The sequence below is a fragment of the Sprattus sprattus genome (genome assembly GCF_963457725.1).
Source record: "Sprattus sprattus genome assembly, chromosome: 1".
NCBI classification, from domain to species: Eukaryota; Metazoa; Chordata; class Actinopteri; order Clupeiformes; family Clupeidae; genus Sprattus; species Sprattus sprattus.
The window spans coordinates 64,237,063-64,261,739 of NC_137920.1; the positions used below are offsets into that span (position 1 = coordinate 64,237,063).

The 24,677-nt window shown below is 41.7% G+C and overlaps 2 protein-coding genes across 3 annotated transcripts in view; one reads left to right on the plus strand and one right to left on the minus strand.

The window, feature by feature from the left end:
• Positions 1-1,457: 1,457 nt before the first annotated feature.
• unc119a2 (unc-119 lipid binding chaperone a2) lies at positions 1,458-19,235 on the plus strand (the record flags this gene model as incomplete). Of its 2 annotated transcripts, none has more annotated exons than XM_080855083.1 (5): positions 1,458-1,752; positions 17,234-17,347; positions 17,550-17,643; positions 18,330-18,502; positions 19,123-19,235. In XM_080855083.1, 5 exons carry the CDS (start codon positions 1,458-1,460, stop codon positions 19,233-19,235), a joined length of 789 nt encoding a protein of 262 aa, XP_080711209.1. The 2 variants fall into 2 exon arrangements, with proteins under 2 accessions (XP_080711209.1, XP_080711210.1); XM_080855084.1 differs by having other exon boundaries at positions 1,629-1,752; positions 17,234-17,358; positions 17,555-17,643.
• A 2,986-nt stretch (positions 19,236-22,221) lies between these two features.
• slc13a2 (solute carrier family 13 member 2) overlaps positions 22,222-24,677 on the minus strand; it is a gene marked incomplete at both ends in the record, with an annotated part of 7,074 nt that continues 4,618 nt past the window's right edge. Inside the window, 5 exons of the mRNA XM_080852564.1 lie at positions 22,222-22,356; positions 22,600-22,737; positions 23,240-23,401; positions 24,080-24,195; positions 24,520-24,677. The exon at positions 24,520-24,677 is cut by the window's right edge and continues 21 nt beyond it. Of these exons, the coding sequence (XP_080708690.1) occupies positions 22,222-22,356; positions 22,600-22,737; positions 23,240-23,401; positions 24,080-24,195; positions 24,520-24,677 (709 nt within the window). The remainder of the gene's footprint in view (positions 22,357-22,599; positions 22,738-23,239; positions 23,402-24,079; positions 24,196-24,519) is intronic.

Consider the following 24,677-nt stretch of genomic DNA (forward strand, 5'->3'; position numbering starts at 1 on the left):
CAAGGAAAGCACATAGAATCACATGCATGGGGGTTCCATGATCAGACCCGATCTGGCTCAGATTAATGCCAGATACTGCTGCTCTTTGGGATAAGTCAGCGCATGAGTTTTAGTAGAGTTAGGGCCTTCTTCCACACGGCTCTCTTTGACCAAAATGTGATTCTGCCTGTATGTTTTAATGTGTGAGATGCTCAACCAGGATTTTCCGTAGCTGCAGTGATTTTCACAGCTGACAGAGGCTTGGTCGAAATATATGCATTTACATATTTTAAAAAAATAACAGTAAAGTAAATCTAGTCGATTTGTATTTGCATTGAACATATACAAATGCCAACATCATGTTTGTATGCTAGGCCGTTGATATATGCTTTTAATAATGTTTCAGCAGTAAGTCCACTATGGTAGCAAACAGTCGTGCACTGCACTCTGAAACAAGTGTACCCAGACCTACGTTATACTTCTGATCACAAGGTGACCCCTAGTGGTGAAATTGAGCGTTGTTATAGTTGCCATCATGCTATTCAAATGCCCGTCTTCAGGTCAATGGTTTATGAGTTTACTTTCATAATAAGCCTAATGAATTAATCCGATTTTTGAGATGAACAGGCTAAATTATTATAGTCAGGCCTGATTGTATTTGGGGAAGAGTCAGTGACCCTGTTCTGATTGGCTGGTTTTAACAATTCACCTACAACTTTCGGTTTGTTTGTTTGTTCGGTTGTTTCAAACATGCACCGTTGGTGCTTTACATCTTTCATAACCTACATTGTAGTCCCTTTTTCAGTGATCAATAAATGTCTGGCTTTTGTACAAAATATAAAAATGAAAAGGTCAGTTAAAACAATTGGCCTGTCCAATGTGTAATAACATTGTGAAAACATGTTCTGTGTCAAGATATTTTAAACAGACCTTCCAATTAGTCTATTGTTACATAGGCCTACCTCCTCCACCAATTATAATTATCAGATGACATGTTTAGTTATCATCTTAATGACCTATATCCATTAAGCTAAATGGGTTGTATCAATTTGAAGAGGGAGGAATTCTCAGTTATCTTTTGCCCATGCATGGGTTAACCTACCACAGTGTAGATTAATCTGACTACACATCCGTTTGGTGAGTTATTTTGTTGGGTTAATCGTTGTTATGCGTTGCCCATCATCAGACATTGCAGTGCATGTTAGCATTCATTCCCTGTATGATCGCATATATGATTAACAATGCGTAAAGGTGACTGTATGAGACTCTCAAGGACCGCCTGAGCTTGCTTACTCCGACGAACATTTGTGGGAGGACCGTAGTGCGTCTGTGCGGATGTCGAGTCTGAGGAGATAGCTCGTCGAGAATAAGGGATTTAAATTAAGAACTAAGCGGGCGACCTGCTCAGCAAGGGCGAGGGAGGGTAACTGTTTTGTATCTTGCTCGACCAGGAGGAGGGGGAGGAGGGAGGACGGATAATGAGCTATTCTTGTACTAACACAGGCAAGAGCCAGGACCCATCTAGCGCTAAGAAGTCCGGTGGTAATAATCCTGGCAGTTGCGGCGGTAGCGGAGACACCGGCAGCAGCAACAACAGCCACAACAACCGCGGTAACAAGGCGAACGCGAAATCCAATACAGCGGAGGCGATGAAAGTCAAGGTGGGCTCCAACACGACAGATGGTAGGATCCCAGCTACGATGGAGGAGGAATTGCTGGCAAATACGATAATTACGCCCGACGATGTATTGGGTTTAGAGAAGATCACTCAAAGTAAGTGAAATGCATGTCAGTGGAGAATTCAATGTGTAAAAAACGTCTACAGCTTTAGGGTTCATGTTGTCGCGTCACACCAATTGTTGCGGTGTTGTGATGCAAAGTGCGACATATCAAATACAGGTATTTGTGCCAGGCAAATTGTATTCATCTTAATTAGACATTTCACCTGTGAGTCGTGTGAGGTAGGCAACGCATCATTCATTTACAGTCATGCGTAGCTGTTTCGATGAGACGAAACTTACACATCCTAATAGGCTACACATAAAAGGACATCCTCGTATTGTGACACATTGTCTGCTCCGGTCACAAGCAATTTCATCTAAACTACCTGTACAGTGTATTCAGATGAAGCCAACGGGATTGAATTAGCAAAAAGATGTATCATGACACCATTCATTCATGTTTACATGGTCGTCTCTTACTTCACGAACTCCGGTTCCAATCCATAGAATAAACATTAGGCTATCAATCATCACAGCTATAAGTTAACAGGCTATATCACAATTCCAATATGCTTGACCTGTGAAATTGGTTGTGGAATTGAGTAGCCAATGTCATCACACTGACTGGAATAAAACCTCTAGCCTCTGAGAGATAATTTCTTTGAGCCCTAGGCTGTGGCATGAACATGCCGATAGTCTATTTATGGTGATGGGGTCATTGCAGGAAAAGCATGCCTGAGCTAACAAGCACAGAGCAATGAACATAGATCAGGCGTGGAACTGATAAGCTCTTCGTTAACATAGCCTGAAGCAAGAATGCCTTGGCACATCTTTTGTCATTGTCCATCTACAGGTTCACAAAGATGTTCACATACACAAACATGCAGATTACATATAGAAGATTTTACTCCTCATATAGCTGGCACATTGCTAAAGGATAAGGATTAGCTGATTCGTTACCTCTTCACTCTTAAGAATGGTTAGGTAACAGGTGGCAAGTAGGCTGCATACTACTGTATTTAAAGTGTCACATAATGACTTACACAACACCCAGCAGGAAGCCAATCCTCGTGCAAAATTATCTCTTACACACCTCAGGAAGTTAAGACTTAATGACTGAGGCCCTTTATCTACGTAACATGCGCTTGCAGATAAACATCAGGATGTTGCAGTGGTACATATGGTTTCTGCTCAGGGCATGTTCTAGTAATGTTCCAATGTTCTAGTAGTGTCTTATGTGGATCACGCATGCTTCACAAACAACCTCCATCCAGACACAGTGGGAACAATTTGGACCCCCCAACCCCCCCTGATTTGAGTGAAGATGTTGCTGATCAATTATAAAGTGGACGGCTGATTGTACAAAAGATTAAAATACATACATACATACATAAACACACACGGAAAGAGAGACACTCTTGCCCTCACATGCACACAGACAGACATTTAGAGAGATGAGTGGCTCTCACCCCTTTTTAGGCTCTGCATTTGTACAAACACACAAACACAACAACCATACTCCACGCATTAAAAATTGCAAAACTTTTTAGGTTTTTCACTTTAATGAGATTCCTCTGACTTTAGCATGCAGGCTTTGCCATGGTGCCTAAACAGGTGCCTAAAAGTCTTATGCCTAAAACAAAACTGATGCACTGGTTGACTGTATTTATTACCAGTGGTTGTACACTTATCTCAGCATAGATGACATCAAGTGAACCAAGTTGGATACTCTTAATCACATGGATTTTAACTGAAGTGCCTCTGGGGTTGGAGATCACCCTGAAGCTCATGCTTCTTCCTTACTTGCAGGAGTGTTTTTTCTCTCACAGCATCCTTCCTGTAAAAAAAATGACTTGCAAGTGAGTTTGACAGAGATTCAACCAATGCCAAGGTTTTGCAAAGAAATTTGGTAAAGCTAATCAAACATCTGAAATAATGTCTTTAATAACAGGTGGTGCTTACTAGACAAGTCACATTGATGTATAGGAATTTGTTTTGATAAATATGAAAATAGAATAAATAAATAAATAACACTCCTCTTTACCTTAAACAAAAATGCTTGTGCTTGTTTGGGCTTGCGCCTGAGCAGCCCAGGGTAAATAGAAAAGGCTTTCACTTTTTCCATCATAAGAGCAAGCTGCTTCTGCATCCTCCAACACAACCAATAGCAAAACACGAGGACAATAACAGAGACAGCAAGTCTTTGATATGGGTCTGATCCTGTTGCTTTCCAGAGTGAGCTTGTATGCTCTTATTTCATAACTGCTGATTGTCTGAAGGTTGTGGAAACTTTTTTTGGAAGGGTCCTAACTGAGTGAAATGATACTGAAGTATCTAAGTGACAACCATGAATAGAGCTGGTCAAATCCTCTAAATGCTAAATGCCTCTAAGAGCTTTCATTCCTCTTTAAAGCATAAGGTACCTTGCAGAACATGACCCACGTCAATAACATCCATCTTCGTATAATTAGTAGCCTAGTGTAAGTGCAGTTGGAGTCCTTTCCTTATGAATTCTACTTCACATCTTTCCTTGACCCTATTACGTTTTCCATCGAGGTCAAGGAAAAGACGGTAGGATGGATTATCCGACCGCAGCCCAGATCGCCCGGACAAATATATGCTTTAAAGTAAAGTCTGGAATTAGGTGATCTTCATCCTCCTGCTTTGAAAAAATGTGCAACATGTAGATTAAATATAGTAAGTATAGTAATATAGAGCATTTCTTGATATATAGATATATTGTTCAAAACCTCATATTGTGTTTGTTCATGAGACTTTTACCATGGTTACAGGGACCCATGGGGTCTGTATAGGACCCCTCCCCTTACAGTCCTAGTAGAAAGCCAGTTTCCCAAGGGGACCTTGAAATCTGAGAAGGGGTCCACTTGTATCAGAGTATCTCCCATATCTGTCTCTAGTTTTCTCTCCCTATCACCGTCTATGTCACACCTTTTCTTTGCCTTCTACCTATTTTTCAAAACAGAAAAGACAGGCTGCAACACAGACAGATTAAAAGAGTGGGAGACAGAAGGAAAGAAAAGGATGCGTTAAGTCAGGATCTACGGTTAGCATGGTGGGAGTATGTTATTCTGGTAAATATATTGCCATGTGATCTCTAAAAGAGAAATACAATTGATCTCTGATAAATGGCTGTGCTGTAGATATTTAGCAACATACCCAGATTGACCCTTACCACAGAGGACTGAAAGGAACATTTACAGTTGCCATGGTAGACAGGTACATTATAAGTGATTCCGTTTCTGTGAAAACCTGTAATAGTTCCTCTGGGTGTTGCAACTCACTGGAGTTGTTTTCTCTCTGCTCTTGACCCAGAGGTGATGTAACGCATTTGCTAACCTGAATGGATTATTTTAACAAATGCGCGCACCAACACAGCAAAGTGCTTTAGCATACAGAAGTGTTTTAGCATGAGTGTGTGTGTCCAGTGTACCTTAAGAGGCTATTATATGTATTTGTCCACGTACTGTAGCCTGTGTAACAGTAGTAGATTTTACATAAATGTACCCTGCAGTCCTAGCAAATGCTCAAACCCTGTTCTTCACATTAACTAAGTTATACAACTTCACCGTTTAGATATATATTTTTCCAATTACATTGTCACAATGCTGTGTCCCTTCACCATTCAGATTGTCTTAGACAGTGTGTGCACAAAAAGCACAGCGATGCTTTTCTACTATGCTGGCCTATGTAAAGAAGGTGTGGTTACCTGTTGGCGTAAACAGGGATGCCTCTGGCACATTGCCTTTTACTGTTCGTCTTTATAGCATCTAAAGCATTATAGCATAGTCTTAGTGTATCATTTTATAGCTCACATTCTTTCTGAGAACTTCTTGTTTGATTTGTTTTTCCTGGCCACTTTGAGCAGAGTGTATCCATTTTAATTGGAATGGATTTTCATGTAGTCTTTCAAACACGACTCAGTTATCAGCTCACAGCAGTGGACGGTTCATTGGCTCTTCAATGCCATAGTGAAATATTTTTCCACGTCAGGACGCTCCTGATAAATTTAGGGGGTCAGCCAGAGGCCATTATTACTGCTGTTTTGAATAGGAATCCATTTCCCATGCACCATCGCCATCTTGTTGGGAGTTGCGTTTGACATGAACGGCCCATTTAAGGCTTGCCTGCATAGAAACTACTTGAGTGTGGTGACTGCTGCGATAAATTATAAAAATACTAGTTGTTTCGTCGACACTGATGACCTCCTCTCTGTCCCTCCTCTGTCCTGCTGCTTCTGGACATTCTGCCATAGTGATATTAGAATGCTTTGAGTCAGAGTAACAGACACAAACATTTGAAGTAGCAAGACCTAATGCACAACTTAATTATCAAATTAAGAGCTTTTTATGCCACAAGGTAATTTAGCATTTTGTCTTGGTATGACATGAAACTGGATTTGTGGGATTTAAATGTTCCAAATGTGATCCATGTCTACATATATTGTCTTTACAATTAACAGCACACAAAATGATCACTGGGTTTCATTATAACTTGTACTGGAAAGTTGAGGGTTTGAGGTAACATATAGTGTTGAACTTGTCGCACATGAGCAATTATTTCTTAAGTTCCATACTTCACATTTGATATTGTATGGATTCTACAAAAACACACACACGCCCACACACACATACACACATACTTCCTTAGGGCTCAGATACACATACGCGTTTTTGTAAAAACGCGACGCTAGGAAATGCATTGATTCCTATGGTACGGGCCGCTTTGCGTGAAAGCCACATCAGGCCCATTAAGCCTGCTGGTCTCTTATTTTATCATTGCCCCCTTGAGGTGTGTGTATGTATGTGTGTGTGTGCGTCTGAGAGAGAGACAGAGCAAGTCTGCGTGTGTCTGTGTGTATGTGAGAGAGAGAGAGAGAGAGAGCAAGTGTGTGTGTGTGTTTGTGTGTGTGTGTGTGTGGGTGTCTGTGTCTGTGTGTTTGTGCTTATATAGCCCCAGGAGAGCCATGCTCAATTCAGGCCTCGGCTTTATTGATATCAAAACGCTGCTATAATAACCACACTTCATAGCTGGATTTGTTCTATAATCCCCTTCTGCAATAAATTATTAGGCTGATCCCCAACCGGACAGCACATCAAATCTCACCAAAAGTGTGATTTCTTTCCCCCTCGTCTCTCTCTCTCTCTCTCTCTCTCTCTCTCTCTCTCTCTCTCTCTCGTTCACAGTAATAGTGAATCTAGTGAAATAGTGAATGGTGAATTCCTCCCTGTCCTTTTCTATTGGGACCCTCAGAAGCTCACATAGCAATGCCAAAACAATCTCTCTCTCTCCCTGTCTTTCGCTCTTTCTCTCTCTCATTGGGTTTTGTTTTCTCTATCTCTTTTTTGTACCTCTTTTTGGTCACTTGCTTTGTTCCTGCCTGCTACCACACTGTCCACGTCCATCTCCCCAGCTCCCCTTTTGGTCTTCCTGTGTCTTGTGATAAGATGGATTTACTCCTATGCAAAGCGCTAAACCGGATTAGAGGCGTTGAGCTCCATCAGACTGGAATACCTTCCTCCACCCTTTACTCACACTGGCACTCAGCAGACATCATTAATTACTTTACGTGTTTTTTTTTGTCACACTTTTCACTAAGTGTGTGTCAAATGGCACACTTGCGAAGGTACAAGCCAAAGTCTGAAAAGCCAACCGATGTAGCTATTATTAGTCAAGCTAAATATGTGATGCTATCTGAACTGGGTCTGGACAACTGGACTTTTCAATTGTCAAAGCCCCTGGAATTACTGTGAAGAAGGCAAACCTTCAAATCCAGCCTGTGCAGATACTATCAGAGGTTAAATGAGAGGCTATGTAATAATGAATTGTATTTATACAGCACACTTTAACAAACTGAGAAGTCTTTTGCTTTACAAAACAATCAATCAGTGTCACAAATCATAATAAATCAAAGACAGTTAAAAGGGGGGGGGGGGGGGGGGGGAAGAAGGCAATCGAAACAGAACAAAAAGAACCAAGACCTTAGGTGAAGGCAGAGATGAAGAGGTGAGTTTTTAGGTTGGACTTAAAGTGTGCGCCTAGGCCTTGTTGTTACAGCTGAATGGTAAATAGTAGTGACAGGCATTGCCATCTGCCTGTGGCTTACAGATCTGCCTTGACTGACTGGCCTCCTGAGTGATTTGTCGTTGTGCCGATGCCACAGCACGGTCCCCGAAGCGACCGTAGCCCCGAGCCCACTGGTTCCAAACTGTCCATTATATAAAGGCAGTGTATTTCCAGTGGTGCCTTCATGCCTATTTTACAGTGACCCAGCTTCTCCGTGCGTTAAACAAGATTGGGTTGTCATTGATCCAAGGGAGAGAGAGAGAGGGAGTGTTTGTAATCTTTAAGTTTGCTGGCATGCACTCTCTTCGCTCCCTCTCTTCTCCATTCCCGTGTGTGTTTGGCTTTATGTAGCTGGAGATGAGACCTCAATGCTATCTGAAAGTACACATTTTTGAATAAATGCCTGCATATTTTGCCTTTGTTGTTCCCAATTGCTAGTCACCACCACTGAGAGCCCTGGCAATGCAGTTTCTCTAAATTCAACAACACATCGAAATCTGAACATGAGATCCAATTTATCCAAATAAAAATTGCTTCACAGAAGACCTGGATCTACAGAGCAATGCCATGGATATTATTTCCATTGCTTCACATGTACTGAGAAAATAGTGGAGAATCTCTCCATTCTAGGATGCTGACCCACCATGATACATTAGCTCCGGTTTGTGGGAAGAAAGGTGTTTGGCCTAGAATGTAGCTTTAATTAGTGCATTACAAACGTTGCTATCAAAAGGGAAAGTGGCTATACGAAGACATTCAGACAATGTCCACCTGACAGTCATAAAGAAAATTATGCCATCTCAGAGGGTTGTCAATAAAGCCATATAGCTTTGGGTTGCTTTTGGAGCCTACAGTATATACTGTATATCATGTTCCATTCTTAGTCATATGGACGCTGAGATGATGGTGACCTAATTGTGGCCTTAAGCAATTACCCTAAACGATTTTTTTATTCAAGTGATCTTTACTTCATATTGTTAAAATAACCTGTGGTCTAATGGTCAAAAATCATTGATGTCGTTATAGATGTTCATTTAACTGTCAAATGTCAATTGTCATAACCTGACCCTAATCTTAATTCTAAATCCATTTGTCCCCCATATTCAAGTAAGTGCCAACAGAATATTGTTGATCAATAGTTTGTAATGGCCTATCCAAATAATATTTATTCATTGTTTGTAGAGACCTATTCAAGTGAAGTGGGAGCATCAGATCCTCCCAGCATTAGAAAACAGGGCAGTCACACCATGAGCATGAAATGTTCTAAATCTCATCAACATTCAAAAGTGAAGCCCATCTGTCAGACTGAAACTGCGTTTGAACACAGAGTTGAGAGGTTTAGACACACACAGAGCCACATTTGTTTGGGGAAACTACACATCATTTGATATGGCAGTGAACAGTGTGTGGACTCCATGTTCTTTTCCCACTATCAACACAGTTCCCAGATGGTACAACACTGAGGAATTACAGATATGTTTTAATGGCACATTTAGCAGTTTTGAATAAATGTGCTAGATTACTTGTTATTACACGTCGTGGAATCGCTGTAGAAACCCCCTGGAGAGCTCTGATTTCTTTTATTGTTATTATGTCATGTTCTCAGCTTTTTAGGACCCATCTGGTGGTGTAAAGTTATTGGATGGGTTCATTCTTAATTAATTCTAAAGCAAGAACCATTTAAAATCATGTAAAAAATATGTCTATGTTGAATGGTTTGATCTGTTTTCAGATACTGTGGTAAAAGGTATAGTCTTGCTCACCCCACACTGTTAGTTTTACCCGCCTACTAGCCACACACACACACAGATGTATACACAGACGTAGCACGACTGAAAAAAAAGGTTTCAGTGACTCTGAAAAGGGTCATAATGGCTTTTGAACTGTCGAGTGCCTTCTGATGAATTTCACATGATGAGCTTTTTTAAATTCAATCACAAACTCCATCTGGTGCCAACATTACTGGAATGATAATTTCAATAAGTATATTGATCAACTGACGACTGCCATGTCTAAAGTTGACACTCTCTTCAGAGATACAATTTTTGGTCTCCTTGTAGCAATTTCTTTGTGTCTTTTTAATGTAACATGTTGAATGGTTCATTTTATTCGATAGTTTTCCCTACGTTGTGTGGCTCTTTGTCATTCTGCTCTGTGTTCTTTTGCGATGGTGTGGAATAAGATGGAGAGATGAGGATAAGGAAAACAGCACACCAGCATCCCACGGTGGTGTTAAAAGCCATGTTGCTAGGTGACCGTGTCAGAGCCAGACAGTGTCCACGCTGCCGAGGTGTGAGAGGGCTGGTGGGCCACGCATCACATGTACTCATTATGCATGTGTGTATGTGTGTGTGTGAGAGAGAGAGCGCGATAGAGAGAGTGTATGTGTTGTGTGTGTGTGTTTGCTAGACCAATTTTTAATATTCAAATTCATTCCACCCCTGTGGAGATACACCATTCATGCACACTTAACCTGCCGGGCAATATTATTATCACACAGCGAACAGGCTAACATTGAGGCCAACAGGTCAATAATCTGTTGGTTAATGCTGTGCCAGTATCACACACTCCATAAGCATACTAATCACTTCAAGCGACAGGGAGTGTGCTAACGCTGAATAACACAAGAGCTTGATATATGCCATTGTGTCAACCCAAACAATAAGCTGAACCAGCACAACATGTAGGTCTCACTAGAAATGGTTTCAAACAAGCCAGTCATATCGACCTCTCTTTATCCAAACGTATCTCTGTCTTACAATTGCTTGGTTTGTGGTCCCCTCTCTTTTCCAAGCTGATGTTTTCAATTTGTTGTTAAACTTGAGGTTCAGACAGTGTGTCTAGTGCAGCCTCCTGCTTTGAGGTTTGAACGAGACCTTTGAGTCGGGACTCAAAAAGTACCCTTTGAGGTTGCTTAGTGTGTGGTCATGTGACATCTGTGACTTGTTTGTTCTTTAAGATGCCTTTTCCTTCTACAAAGAAATGTAAGTGTTGGTGTGTTGATGCTTATTTTTTATACAGTCCTTTATTCATAAGAGCCCTGTAGTCTGACCTTTGATGGATGAAACACATAAAAAACAGACGAGTTCGTTTCAGTTTTTAATCTGCAAAGGCCACCTGTATTTTGCTATTATTATTTGAGTTGAAGAGCCAGTCAAGCACACACACTGAACTGCCAGCTAGAGGACCATGAGGAGCATCTTGCTGAATTTGATTGGCTTAGAATTGTTTAAAGCTATAAAACCTAAAACAAACAGGGAAATGCAATTACATGAGTCAGACATTTGAAGGAATCCTTGTATGTTTCTTCGATAAACGCTAGTAATTAGGAAATACCTCCCTCCCTCTATTAGCCTACGCTGGCCATATGTACACCAGGTATGAGGTAGGGATTAGGGTTATTTTTAGTTACACACAGGAAAGATGTTAAATGATTCGTGCTATTGGTTGGGGTCTTCCCACAGTGGCCAATCCTCTTACTGTCACATGCAATTGCTCATATCCAATACCCTAACCAATATAACAACTGCCCATCCATAGATCCTGAGCAGCAGGAAACAACAGCAACGCACAACTGGCTGGCGACATGTTGTACAGGGGATCGGTAGAGGCACTCCTTCACAGTACAACATGCGCTATCTGTAGCCCACAACTGCTAAACAACAACAGCAACAAAGATGCCTTTGTGAGCATTTCACTGGGTTTACCTTCATCAGTGTTTTGTTGAATTAGGCCCATGACACCTCCAGAAGGCTCAACAGTGTTGTCTGGCGTCCCAGAGCCACCCCCCTCTATTCTCATGATGGGTAAGATTAAATGCCACTACCAGAGACAACAACAGATACTCCTCAAGATAGACCTCGAAAGGACGTATGTCAGATTAAGTTAGTTCACGACTCTAAGTAGTCTGTGAGCACCTGGAGAGGTCTGGAAAGGACAAGTTATTCACACCTTAGGCCAAATTGTTTCAACAAAGCATGTATTGGGAAAATATGCAAAGACTATTATTGAACTAATAAAATGCAGATTACAGTTCATTTTCATTTCAATGAGATGTGAGGTCTTGCTGTTAAGTATTGCAACTATTGGCTACTTGAAGATTGCCTGATAGCCTAGTGATCCTTTTCCCTCGTGATAATCACATTGCTTTTTAATCACTCACATATCATATGCATTAGGTTGTGGTACTAGTTCAGAAAATCCTTGTCCATTTTCCCTCTACTTAAATTGTTCAAAGCGGTTGCCTAAATCATTTCATGAACCAATCATATGATGATGGGCTGAATGTAGTATAAACTGTTGTGAAGTTGTATCTTTTCGTGGGTTGTGGTTACAAATGTTCTCGTGGTTGCACATGTCTTCATCAGTACTTCCTGTTTATGCAGTGAACCAGCCTGTAACGTCATAACCTTGTTAGGCTGTCTGGAGTACTCTGCATGTTTTGAATTCTGGGTTTGGTTGCAGGCCATCTATGAATGGGCCTATAGGGTATTCCAATAACTAGTTAAGGATTCCCTTTTTTTTTTAGATTAAAATGCAATGCATCCCTTGTCAAAAGATGTAGTCCTGCGGAGTACTGTTCCAACTTTCTGTTCATCTGTATGAAGAGAAGGGAAGGCCAGGCAAGTTACATACACAGAGGCAATTCAATGTTTTACATAAATAAAAGCAAAAGGAACATTTAAATGAAACATAAGGATAAATACAAATAATGCATGTGCTTGTGTGTATATCTTATAATAAAATAAAGAACACAGTACATCATTACAGATACGTTAAGTAACCTGCTATGTGTGCCTGAACAGACAGGTGAAGTTCTCCTGTTGTGATCTCACATGATACTGAAGTACTTCAGTGAGGTCTTCCCTAAGGGCAGATTAAACACTCTTGAGACTGGATGTTAGCATGGGATTGGTCTCCGGTTTAGAGCCCCCCGTTTCATAACACAAGAGAAGGCAGCAAGCGAAGCAGACAAATCATTCTATTAAGACTCATAGTTGCCATGACGGAGCCAACAGAATGACCAGTAACTCAATTGTACATGCAGGAGGACAGCTGAGTGCACTTTTCCTCGGGTTGAATCGATATGGGAATACTGCTCTCCTTGTGTGTGACCAAAAAGGCATCTCTATAGTCCTCCTACTGATGGTCGATCTTTGGTAGATCCAGATCCAGATTTGATCTATAGTGAGTTTTTTTTACCAAGAACTATTAGAATAGGAAGGCAATGAGAAGGTGAGTGCAATAGCCACAGCAGTCGGGGTCAAGGGTGTTTTGACCCTCCTGGCTGTGCTTCTGTACTCCAGTCTATCCACGAGACCGATCTCACCGCCACAACTCTTCACTCTTCACTCTTCACTCAAATAGTTTTCATTAAGGCTTTGCAGTGTAATTCAGTTAGCCACGCTTGCCTTTAGATCTTTACCTCAAACATCCTATCCACATGCCTGCCATTGTGTCTCCAGACACTTGGAAAACTACTCGGCCTAGGTATTTCTCCTCCTCTTCAGCCCTGTGTTGGCTGACCCTAGTAGCTGCGGTTCTGCAGGAGTGCACCTATGGGATTAACAAGCCCAGCGTTTTTCTTCTCTTTCTCTTTCTTTGGTTCCTATCTGATAAAATGGTCATCCCTGTGATTGAAAGAACATCCTGTGTTGACCTGAGGCTGTGTTTGAGCCTGAGCAGTAGTGTGATGTCTGTGTGACTGAGGGAAGGGTCCCTCCCGGTAACTCTCCTGGCTTCCTGTCAGAAATCAAGCCACCTGCAGACGAACTGCCAGAATAAATCCATAGAACGACTGGACCACTGGATGGATTTTTTCCTGATATCTTTTAGTATTTGAGAACTGCATTTGTTCCCAGTCTTTGTCAAAAACCCTGACCTCACACTCAGATCTAATATTGCAAAGAACATATCACAGCATTCTAAGCACTAACTGTTTTACTATTCCATGAATCTAAAAGCCGAGATTTCTGCCCCCGATACACGCAGACACGCACACTGTGAAAGTTTTCATTATATGTTAGGGGATTTCTGCCAACTTAAACCCTCTTTGTGAAATGGGCTCCCTGGTTTCATTGCATAGCATCCAGCAGGCTACTGATAAGTCTGTCCACTCCTTCTAATGCAGCCCTCCCTCGTGGGAATCCCTCGTGCTGAGGGATAGATAATCAGCCCCTGCAGTGCACTGCACTGTTCAGCGTGCCTAATGATAACTTACTGGGCAGTAGGCTGGACAGATGGACGGATCCACACGTGACTGCCTGATCCCTACTTCCCTCACAGAGACCGTGCAAACCAAATCTCTCTCTGTCTCTCTCTCTCTTTCTTTCTATCTCTCTCTCTCTCTCTGTCTCTCTCTCCTTCACTCTCTCTCTCTCTCTCTATCTCGCTCTATCTGAGTTTCCATTTCCTTGCCAGTAAATGGATCTGTTGGATGCAGGCCATGTGAATCACTCACAGGGGTGAAAAAAACAGAGTATAAAGGAATGTTCCTACTCTGTGTTACAGCTAATGTTTTGCTAATGTGGTGAAGGAGAGGAGAGCGCCTCTGATGGGAACAGACATACAGTGTATGACGAGTAAGCTGTTAGGAGTGAAGAGGGAGTGAGGACACACAAACGTCTGTAGTCTATTTGAACCACCAAAGCATAAACACTTTCTGTTTTGCATTTGTCGGTTTTAATAATGATGTGCTTTAATCTCGTTTTGCGTTAGCACCTTTTGATATGGTTTTAATCTTTCAGCGCTCTCTAGTTATTGTTATAAATCTGCCACAACATCAGTTGTTCTGTCTGGGTCCAACTATGTGATCTCTCTACTGTAAGCCTCTATGCAACCTGCTTTATTTTGACCAAGTATCATAAAATTCTCCCCATTTAAGAGTAGGAATATCTTCCACTACAAAATACAGGTCTAATTTTTTTTGTTCGTTTTAACTCCTTTCTGGTAGTGGTTACAGACATAGGTCCCCATATATGGTGTGAGTCTGAGTGCATTGGTAGATGAGATGGAACCACCTGTAGCCTTAACTGGGAAGCACCTCTGAAGTAGCTGTGTAATTACAGTCAGCCTAGGAGTGTCATAGCCGATTACCTCCTGATGGACTGACTGACTGACTTACTGTGAGGGGAGGTTATTTCTGGAAATGTACTTTTAGTCAGCAACTTTATGCAGTCACCGAAGAGCTTAAGTGCTCGGATTAAATGGGTGACAGTAGAAGACCTTAGTCTGAATATGGTAAATTTCCCAACAAAATGGAATCTACTTTCAGGTTGGTATTGTTAGACCCAGCCCTCTGACAGTGTAGCAAGAGATACAACTTCAGGTCAAAAAGTGTATGGCCATATTCCTGACAGATCCGTGTGAGTATTTATGGATTTTGACTTCAATGCGCTTCGCTATTCCTAGTGTCATTGTACTTGCATTTCATTTGGGTGACTTTTCACTAGAACTTGGCAGAAATCCAGTTATTGTTATTACTTCATGATGACATTGCTTCTGCAGTGCACATGTCCTCGTCCTGTCATTGGAGATTGTACAGTGCATATGGTAACTTGTAGAGATCACACACTGTATATGGCATCCCCTTGGAAGTTTCACTCTACATCTATTGAGATCAAACCAAAAAATCCTAATATATTATGCATCATACACTTCTGACAGATCAAGATTTAATCCTGTGTGTGTGTGTGTGTGTGTGTGTGTGTGTGTGTGTGTGTGTGTGTGTGTGTGTGTGTGTGTGTGTGTGTGTGTGTGTGTGTGTGTGTGTGTGTGTGTGTGTGTGTGTGTGTGTGTGTGTGTGTGTGTGTGTGTGGTGTTGCTTGTTGATGTTTGTCATGTTTGTGAATGAATGTTATGTGTGTATGTCCAAGAGTGTGTGCGTGTGTGTGTGTTTGCTTGTAGCACAGTTATCCTGCCTCCTTACCTCTGTCCCTTAGCGAACCCAGTCTAAGCCCAGTGTTACATCACCTGTCTCTCCTGTGCTGCTGCTGGTGGTGGCAGAGCGAGGTGCACAGGAGCCGGCCGCCCAAATCCGCTGATCGCCTCCCAATCTGCCCCTGTGACGCTGAGACGGCCTAAGCCACTTAGGCCCCTAATCTTAGCCTAGGGCTGGAGTGGAAGCCCGGGGGGAGGCACGCGCACCACGTGCCCCGCAGGAGGTGCCACTAAGCCTCCCATGTGAGCACCGGAGTGCCACTCCGTCCTGTGGCACAACAGTAGCCAAACATCTAGAGTTCGGTATCTATTTGTTGTCTTTTATTTGTGTCTCCAAACACCCTTGAGCGTCAGATCAATGCTTTCCACTCTCATTCCAAGCATATCCGTTGCTAAATTGTGTCATTTGGCAAGTCTTTATTGTCCTTTGTTCTGTATTCATTGCTTCCATTTGTATCTGTAGTGATGTTACAAGTGGCATATTAACATTTCTAATCCCTTCCCAGTTTACATTGTTACAAAAAAATGGCTACACACTGGTGTGAAAGGCCATTAGTTTAGTTACAGTATGCCCGCAGCGGTTGTCGGGACGATTAGACATGTAGATCAGGGATAAATGTAGAGCTTGGGCACTGCACTCTATGCCACAAAATATGCTACATCAACATATTTTTAAGGCAACTTGCCAAGAGGATGCAAACTGTATCTCTGCTTCTGTGCATATCTAATGCAAAGACACACCTTCATGCAGGTTGGGGTGTGTGATTTTACACACGGCACAAAAGCATAATTACGTATAAAAAACATAATACAATAAATACATAATTATCAAGTATAGCCCACACATTACATTTTTGGAGGCTCAGACAGTAAAGTCCATCTGGAGAATACTCGGGCTGCCTACTGCCGCTATCACTTCACCCGCAAGGCAAGGGAGTGGATGTTAGGTACATGTACCACCTGTAGTGACTTAGAAATAGCTGAGCAGAAATGTGTTTGAGTGTGTGTGTCTGTGTGTGTGTGTGTGTGTGTGTGTGTGTGTGTGTGTGTGTGTGTGTGTGTGTGTGTGTGTGTGTGTGTGTGTGTGTGTGTGTGTGTGTGTGTGTGTGTGTGTGTGTGTGCGTGTGTGTATGTGCTGTATTTGTGCGTGTGTGTTTGAGGTGAATGTATACAGTATTTGTGTGATGAATTGCATGACAGGTGGCTTGGAGTATTGGAAAACATTAAGGATTAAAGAGTTATGGCTGGTTTTATACAAGTTTCATCACAGTTACCTGCACATACATTCCTTTATCTTCATCAGAATTGTTGAATGTAAACGAAATATGAACATGATACATTCTTTGTCATTCTTTACTTAAATAACATTCATGCAGCAATCGGATGTCTAATTTAATTCCATTGAGTTCAGCATCTGACGGTGTTGTTTTCATTGACGTGATTACCCTTGAAGGATGTAAGCTTGGCCTTGTCCTGATCATCACCCTGCTAATGTTGCTAATGTTCTACAGACTACCTGTGTGGGCCAGAGGACAATGTGTACGACATTGACTTCACAAGATTCAAGATCCGTGACTTGGAGACGGGCACAGTCTTGTTTGAGATCACCAAGCCTCCGACCGCCAGTGAGTCCACTGTGTTATTTTTCTTTTTTTTCTTTTCTGTCCTGCACGTAACTCTGTGCTTAACAAAGGACTGGCTCAGAACATTGTTATTTTCTATTATTATTATTATTGGTTACATTGTTATTTCAATGTTTCTTGCCAGTAGCTGTAATTTGTAGCAGCAGATAATAATCTTGTGCATTGTTGTGGTTTTTTTCTTCAGACAAGGCAGACAAGCTTGTTGACCCCAATGCGGGGCGTTTTGTACGGTACCAGTTCACCCCTGCATTCCTGAAACTACGCCAAGTCGGAGCCACGTAAGTCTGAAGAAATCGTACGAATGCATTGTGAAGCACTGACGGACATACATTTATAACATAAAGAAATTATATATAGTAGTGCATACACATAGAAAAAAATATATAGCACGAATATAGAACATTGTGATATGTCTGTTGCAGTTTGGTTGTCGCCTACAAGCGAAATGCAGAAAGGCAGTGACAACAGCAGCTTATTTGCAGGATTTCGAAATAAATGGTCTGCATCTGATTTATGCTGTAATAGCAAGGGGAAGCAGTGGAAGCATGCTCAACAACACGGGGTAGTTTGTCCCAGTTAAGCATGGATGCATGTCAGGATATGGCATGCAAATAGTGAATATGATGGGAAATAACAACACATATACACTGCCTCCAATTTAAAATAATACTTTCCAGGGCAGAGTAAGAGATGTAGTGTTGCATTAGGCCAATCATGTCAGCCCTTTCTGTTGGGTTGCACTTTATAACTGATCATGGATGTATTTTAACTGCTTTTTTCTTTATGAGTAGAAAGAGAAATAAAACAGGCTTACACACAGTGAGCCATTTTCCTTGTAGGCTGTTGGAAATTAGTTAATTAATGGTTAAATGACAGCTTTGGGCCTACTGAAATGTTTGTTTTTATTTATTTGTTTGCTTGTTTGTTTGTTTGTTGTCCCTATTCCATTTATTCCCGCCCCCAGTGTCGAGTTCACCGTGGGTGACGTCCCCATCAATAACTTCCGCATGATTGAGAGGCACTACTTCCGGGAGCAGCTCCTGAAGAGCTTCGACTTTGAGTTTGGCTTCTGCATCCCCAGCAGCAAGAACACCTGCGAGCACATCTACGAGTTCCCCCCTCTCTCTGATGAGACCAGTGCGTGAATGTTCTTGTTACACACATATTAAGCCAACAAGGGAATACAATAGGTGTGGATTAGTGGACTGAAAGTCTTCAGGGGGTTTGAAACTCAATCAACATTGGCGGGGATATGAAATAACAAGACTGTTAATACGAGTATATCTTAGTTATACGAGTATAACGACTTTTCTTCATTTCAATTTAATTAACAGCATTAGTCTCATTATCTAATAGCCGTCTCCTCGTTCATGCTGATTTTTTTTCGCAAAAATGAGGAACATGAAAAAGACTTAATCTCATCTAAAATCCATTCTGTGTAACAGCCTAGCTGGAAATTCAACACTTGTGCCTTTCATTGACTTCAGTTTAGGCCTCAACATACAATCAACATACAATCAGCTGCCTTGTATACAATGTTTTCTTCACTTGGCCACAACCAAAAGGTTTTTTGGCATAATTTACAACAGGAGTCTGGATAACCCTGGAAATCTCTGTTTTTGTTAAAGTTGTGAATGGTGAAGAATTGACAGTATATATTGTCTGCATTTTAACGTCAGTGTATTGTACTTAAATTAAATTAGGTGTGAATTGTCAGTATATTGTACTTTAATCAAGGTCATTTCCTTTCTTTTCAGTGTGTGCAATGATGCTTCACCCTTACCAGACACAATCGGACAGCTTCTACTTTGTGGACAACAAGCTGGTCATGCACAACAAGGCAGACTACTCCTACAGCGGCGCCCCCTAGACGTCTGTGTACTATGTAGGAATGGGAGAGGGCCCCTAGACATCTGTGTACCATGTAGGGATTGGAGTGGGACGGGGCCCCTAGACGTCTGTGTACTATGTAGGGATGGGAGTGGGAGGGAGGGTAGGTAGGCAGTCAGGGAAGACCTTAGGACCACTCATATGCCATGTGTCCAACACCACCACCACCACCATCACCCTATAGCCATTAGTTTTGTTTCCTCCACCACTTTGAGGCTGTTTTTGTGGTGACCTGGGGGCTATGCAGGCAACACAGCTTCTAGTCACACTTTTAGTTGTACATATCGACTCTTGATAGTCATCCACTGCCATCAAACACGAAACACCAGCACTCGTGGAAGTCCTTATGTGGGACCCAGTGTAGTACACAAGATCAAGTGTGTGTGAGGGATACGGATGATTCATGCTAAGAGTTTGTTAAGGGTTTTGTGTGTGGAGGACAATGCACTGTGACTGGTTCTTTGGTTGTTATGACAGTGGAGGTTACATTCCAACTTTCCATTGAAATAGTGCTGGGATTTCGAAGAATAAACCTATAACTTGATCTGTAAGTGACTGCTCCACTGTGTGTGTGTGTGTGTGTGTGTGTGTGTGTGTGTGTGTGTGTGTGTGTGTGTGTGTGTGTGTGTGTGTGTGTGTGTGTGTGTGTGTGTGTGTGTGTGTGTGTGTGTGTTACTCATGTATGTATCTATGTCTGTGACTGAGGAATGTATATGCTTGTGTGTGTTAATAGTTGCTCTGCAATGGTTGACGTGAAGGTAATATATTCAGATATATATGAGTCCCGATGTTTTAGTTATAATCACCTCCATCATGAAATTCTGCATCATTTTCTCAAGTACTCTCTGAAATGGGGGGGGGGGGGGGGGGGGAGATACAAAGGCACAGTATTTGATATACTTGTGTCGCGTTAGATATATTTTGATAACGTGTTTGTTCATTTTTTTGTCATTTTGACATGACTTGTTTTAAAAAACAGCTTGATCCAGGCCAACAAGAGCATAAGCACAATATTTGAAAGGGAGGCAAAAAAGTGTGCAAAGAGAATGTGAATAGTTGTTCAATTTCACTCAGGCTCATGACTGAGATCCACCTTAAACTTTTAAAACTTCTCCATCTCACATCTTTGCGAATGCATCGCAGATACAATATGATTTCCATTGCTCTATGTTTGACGGCAGAATGGAAGAAGTAGACAAAAAAATGTAATAAATAAATATAACTACAAGCCTCAAATCAGACCGAAATCTGGTTAGAGTGCTCACTTTTTGTACTTCTCCGTTATAAAAAAATTAAACAACCAACTATTAAATTATCCCGTAAAAGGGGTTGGCTTCTATATTAAATAGTGACATTTCCTGTTAAAGTTTCTCGATATATCTTTCTGTCTCTATCTTTCTGTCTTTCTCTACTCCCACGCTATCTATCTATCTATCTATCTATCTGTCTCTTTTTAGTTCTCTCTATCTCTGACATTCCAGTGAGTTAGGTCCTTTGTGTCAAGGTACATAGCAGGTGCTGGTTACATTGTTTAGTTGTAGCTATGAACCACTTAATGTAGTGCGTTGTACATTAGGATGACAGTTTGAGAAAAGCATTTAAGTAATAGCATGGGTGTTCTCAAAGACTCAACTCAAACCATGAGAATGAAAATGGATGAACTTGAATACTGTTTCTAGACAAATGTGTAACAGCTTTATTTATTGTTGTGATTTACTGTACAATGTCTTTGAGAAACTGAAAATATGTAAAGTTTTGGACAGTTCCAATGCCAGTCTGGATTTAAAAAGGAAATAAATGTGAATTTTTGAGTTAATAAGTGTTGTTTTATGGTTGGTTATTTCGTGCGTGATGACATGATATGTCAAATGTTTATAATTTCTCGTTTTTGCTTCCTGTCTAATATCTTTACAATCATGGTTTCACCTGCATTGGAAGACAACGACTGATAAACCTTTGCCTCCATTTTAGAGTTGGCCATGCTCTTTACAAGTCCTCGGGCAATTATCTCTTCATATTACAAATCTGTTTATGATCACACAGTACCATTTTTGTATAGCCCACTGACTAAATAGGACTGAATGGCCCAAGAGCAGATGCCACATACCCAGCTGACAGCACAGGCGACTAATGCATTAAAATAAATGAGAGTGAACTTTTACAACTGTTGTTTATTTACAAGAGTTTATTTAGACATTGACATTAAATAAGATGGCCACATATTATAAAACTACATACAACATTTAATTTCGTTTCCTCAAGGAAACATTGTACCTTAAGGGAACCAGCTTGAGCATTTTGTTTTCGCTGACACTGTTGTTCTTTTTTAGCAATCATCAAAAGTCAGATGCTCTTAATAGTTTATCTATTAAGCTATTAAAATGGTGGTATCTGTATAGTGTCAGAACTTTGTGCCTGGTTCATCATTTAACATCACTGGTGATTTATTAGATCCCAAAAGGACCAAAGCTAACTGTAAAACGAATCTTTTATCAATACATGTGATTTGTATTAAACCACTCACCGGATCTCACTGCTGCGTTTTAGCAGCTACCTAATCCTTAGATTTGACTCGGTTAGACACACCGGCTTACAAGCCACTAATCCTGTAGCAATAAACACCATGTTAACCTTTGAACCTCATGTTCGTCATCCTTGATATATTTTTTATGCCATTGTATCAGGTTTTATCATCAAGGATGAAAGACACAAGAATGGAAAAAGTTAATAAATACAAAGTGATTTTTTTCTGTGCGCTTTGTCTTTTATACATCTAACACTTTCCTTCTTTCTTTCTTTCTCTCTCTCTTTCTTTCTTTCTTTCATCCATACTTACTTACTCTCTCTCTTTTGTTTCTTTCTCTCTTCCTTTCTTTATTTCGTCCTTACTTACTTACTCTCTCTCTCTCTCTCTCTCTCTCTCTCCGTGTCCATTTTAGCAGTGTAGCAGTGATCATCTCCCTGGTTCATATGCCAGGCTTGGATGTATTGAAGGCCCACTCAGGAAAGGTGTCCAGCTGGAACATGGCTTTGCCCCAAGTGTTTATACCCAAGTTGATGGAGAGGATTCCAATCACATTCAGAATGCAGCCTGCCTTTGCCTGCAGAAGGAGATCAAACACAAGTGTTTACACAGGACAGCATGGCCTGCCATGCTTACATGATAATAGACTTGGCAGCAACATGCTGTCAGGGGTGAGGGTAGGGCTGATGGCCGATGATTACATTTCTGGACTTCTGACAATGAAGCTATCTCTCTCTGCTAAGGACGTGTCCTGCTGTGATACTTAGCTCAGCCTCCACACTTAACTGGGTTCTGCTCTGTGACTGTGTGATGCTCTCACCATGTCAACGACTTTGAGGTTGCCGTAGGAGAAGGCGATGGCGTTCGGGGGCGTGGCCACTGGCAGCATGAAGGCCAATGAAGCGGCAACGGTGCACGGCAGCATGACGTAAAGTGGGTGGAGTTTAATGGTAGTGGCCTAAGAAAGAAAGACACGAGACACCATGGACTGGCTTTAGCTCACAGTTTCAACATAACAAGTGAAACAAAACCTGTGACCTTACAAACTGTTTCAGCACTTCCTGCTGGCTAGGAATGAATAGGTTACCATCACTATGATCAGAGGTTGTATGTTTCACTGATTATTTATGTATAGACACATATTAACATATACTGAAAATATATGATGGATATTGATGAATTATTAATACTCTCAAAGTAGAATATTTCTTGATTGTTTTTAAACGCATCGTTACCCCATGAAATGTGTTCCATCAAAAAAGATAAAAATACATTTTGATTATCAATATTTCAATGATGTCCACTGTGCAACTAAATATTGTGGATTACAGACAGAAACCCATTTCACACACCACCCTTATTTCTGCTATGGAAACTAAAAGCATGTAAGACTTTGTTGATGTGTTTTCCTCACTGGGCACAAAGGACAAAGGATTGGGGGGGCAGAGAAAGGACCTTACCATGGAGGCGAGGATGGGCAGGAAGAGGGTGGTGGTGGCTGTGTTGCTGGAGCACTCAGTGAAGGTCCCCACCAGCAGGCACAGCAGCAGGGAGATGGCGAACGGTGGGATCTGCTGCAGGGGTGCCAGACTCTCCCCCAGCCATTTGGACAGTCCAGAGGCCTAGTCAGAGATAGAGATGGACAGACAGACAGACAACACCTTCGTTGTATAACATGGAAGAACCAGTATGTAACCAAACCATTGCCTGGATTGCCTGTTCTTTTGCCAGTGTTACATGTGTCTGTCTTTTCAATGAGATGCAACAACAGATAGCAGCTAATTCGGGACTGAAGTGCTGTTTATACGTAGTCTAGTTTGTCTGCGTCCAAGCTGTTCATAATACAGATAGCCCTATCGTTTAGACGAACACTCTCTATCCGCACACGGTATCCGCAACGATCCGAATCGGGGGTAGAAAGTGAGTAGATTTGAATCGGTACGGGGGCTGGTGTTTGTCTGCACGCATTCTTCTTTTACGTTTTTCACGTTTATTTCAGTTGTCTGTAGCAGCGCTAAAGCGCCACCAACAGGCGTGGGGTATGTACTACAGCCCGTTCAACCCAATCTGGTGGCTCCATCTTTCACAAATCTCTCGTTACCAGGCTCCATCCTTACGGAATTAAAAGATTCGATTCGTGTGAAAAATGTACCCGATTCAGTGAAACTAGGCTCCGTCTAAATTCAGCCTGAGAAGCGTCCCCCTTATCTGGTGGACTCATTTAGGATCCGGCTGCTTATTGGATCACCTTGTGAAAGAACAGAGAGTCGCCAACATAAGCACATGTGTCAGGCTCTCACCTCACTCCCGCTGGCCAGTGCGAAGCCTCCGCCCAGCAGCAGGACGATGTTCCAGGGCATGCGCTCGTGTACCACATCCCACGTCAGCAAAGCCGGTGGAGCCTTCAGCTTTTTTTCTGCAGCAGGGCAGAAGAAGCAGCTTTTAGCTCCAGTGCATTCACTTGACACGCCTATTGGTAGTTCAAACATTGCAGTAGAGACATCGCTAGGACTTAAGAATTCATACAAAAGTACTGACAGGTGAGATGTAATCAAATACACGTATTTGAGGATTGACATACAATATACAGTGCCTCATACCATGAAACGAGCTAATCAATTTCACAGCACTTGCATGAAATCCCAAAACCGCCTCACAGCATTTAGCATAGCCAGCATTGTAAGACTTTCAGGAAATATTCAAAGTCTTATATTAGTGCTTCAAATATTAATCACTTTACCTGATTTTTTGGTCTTTTTGTCCTCTTCATTATTGTCTCCGTCACTATCGCTATCACTGTCACTGTCGCCCCTATTGTCCCTTCTGCTGCTTCCTGAACATGAAAACCTTGGCAATTTAGAGGGGATGATGAAGAACAGGGAGGACATGAAGATGGCC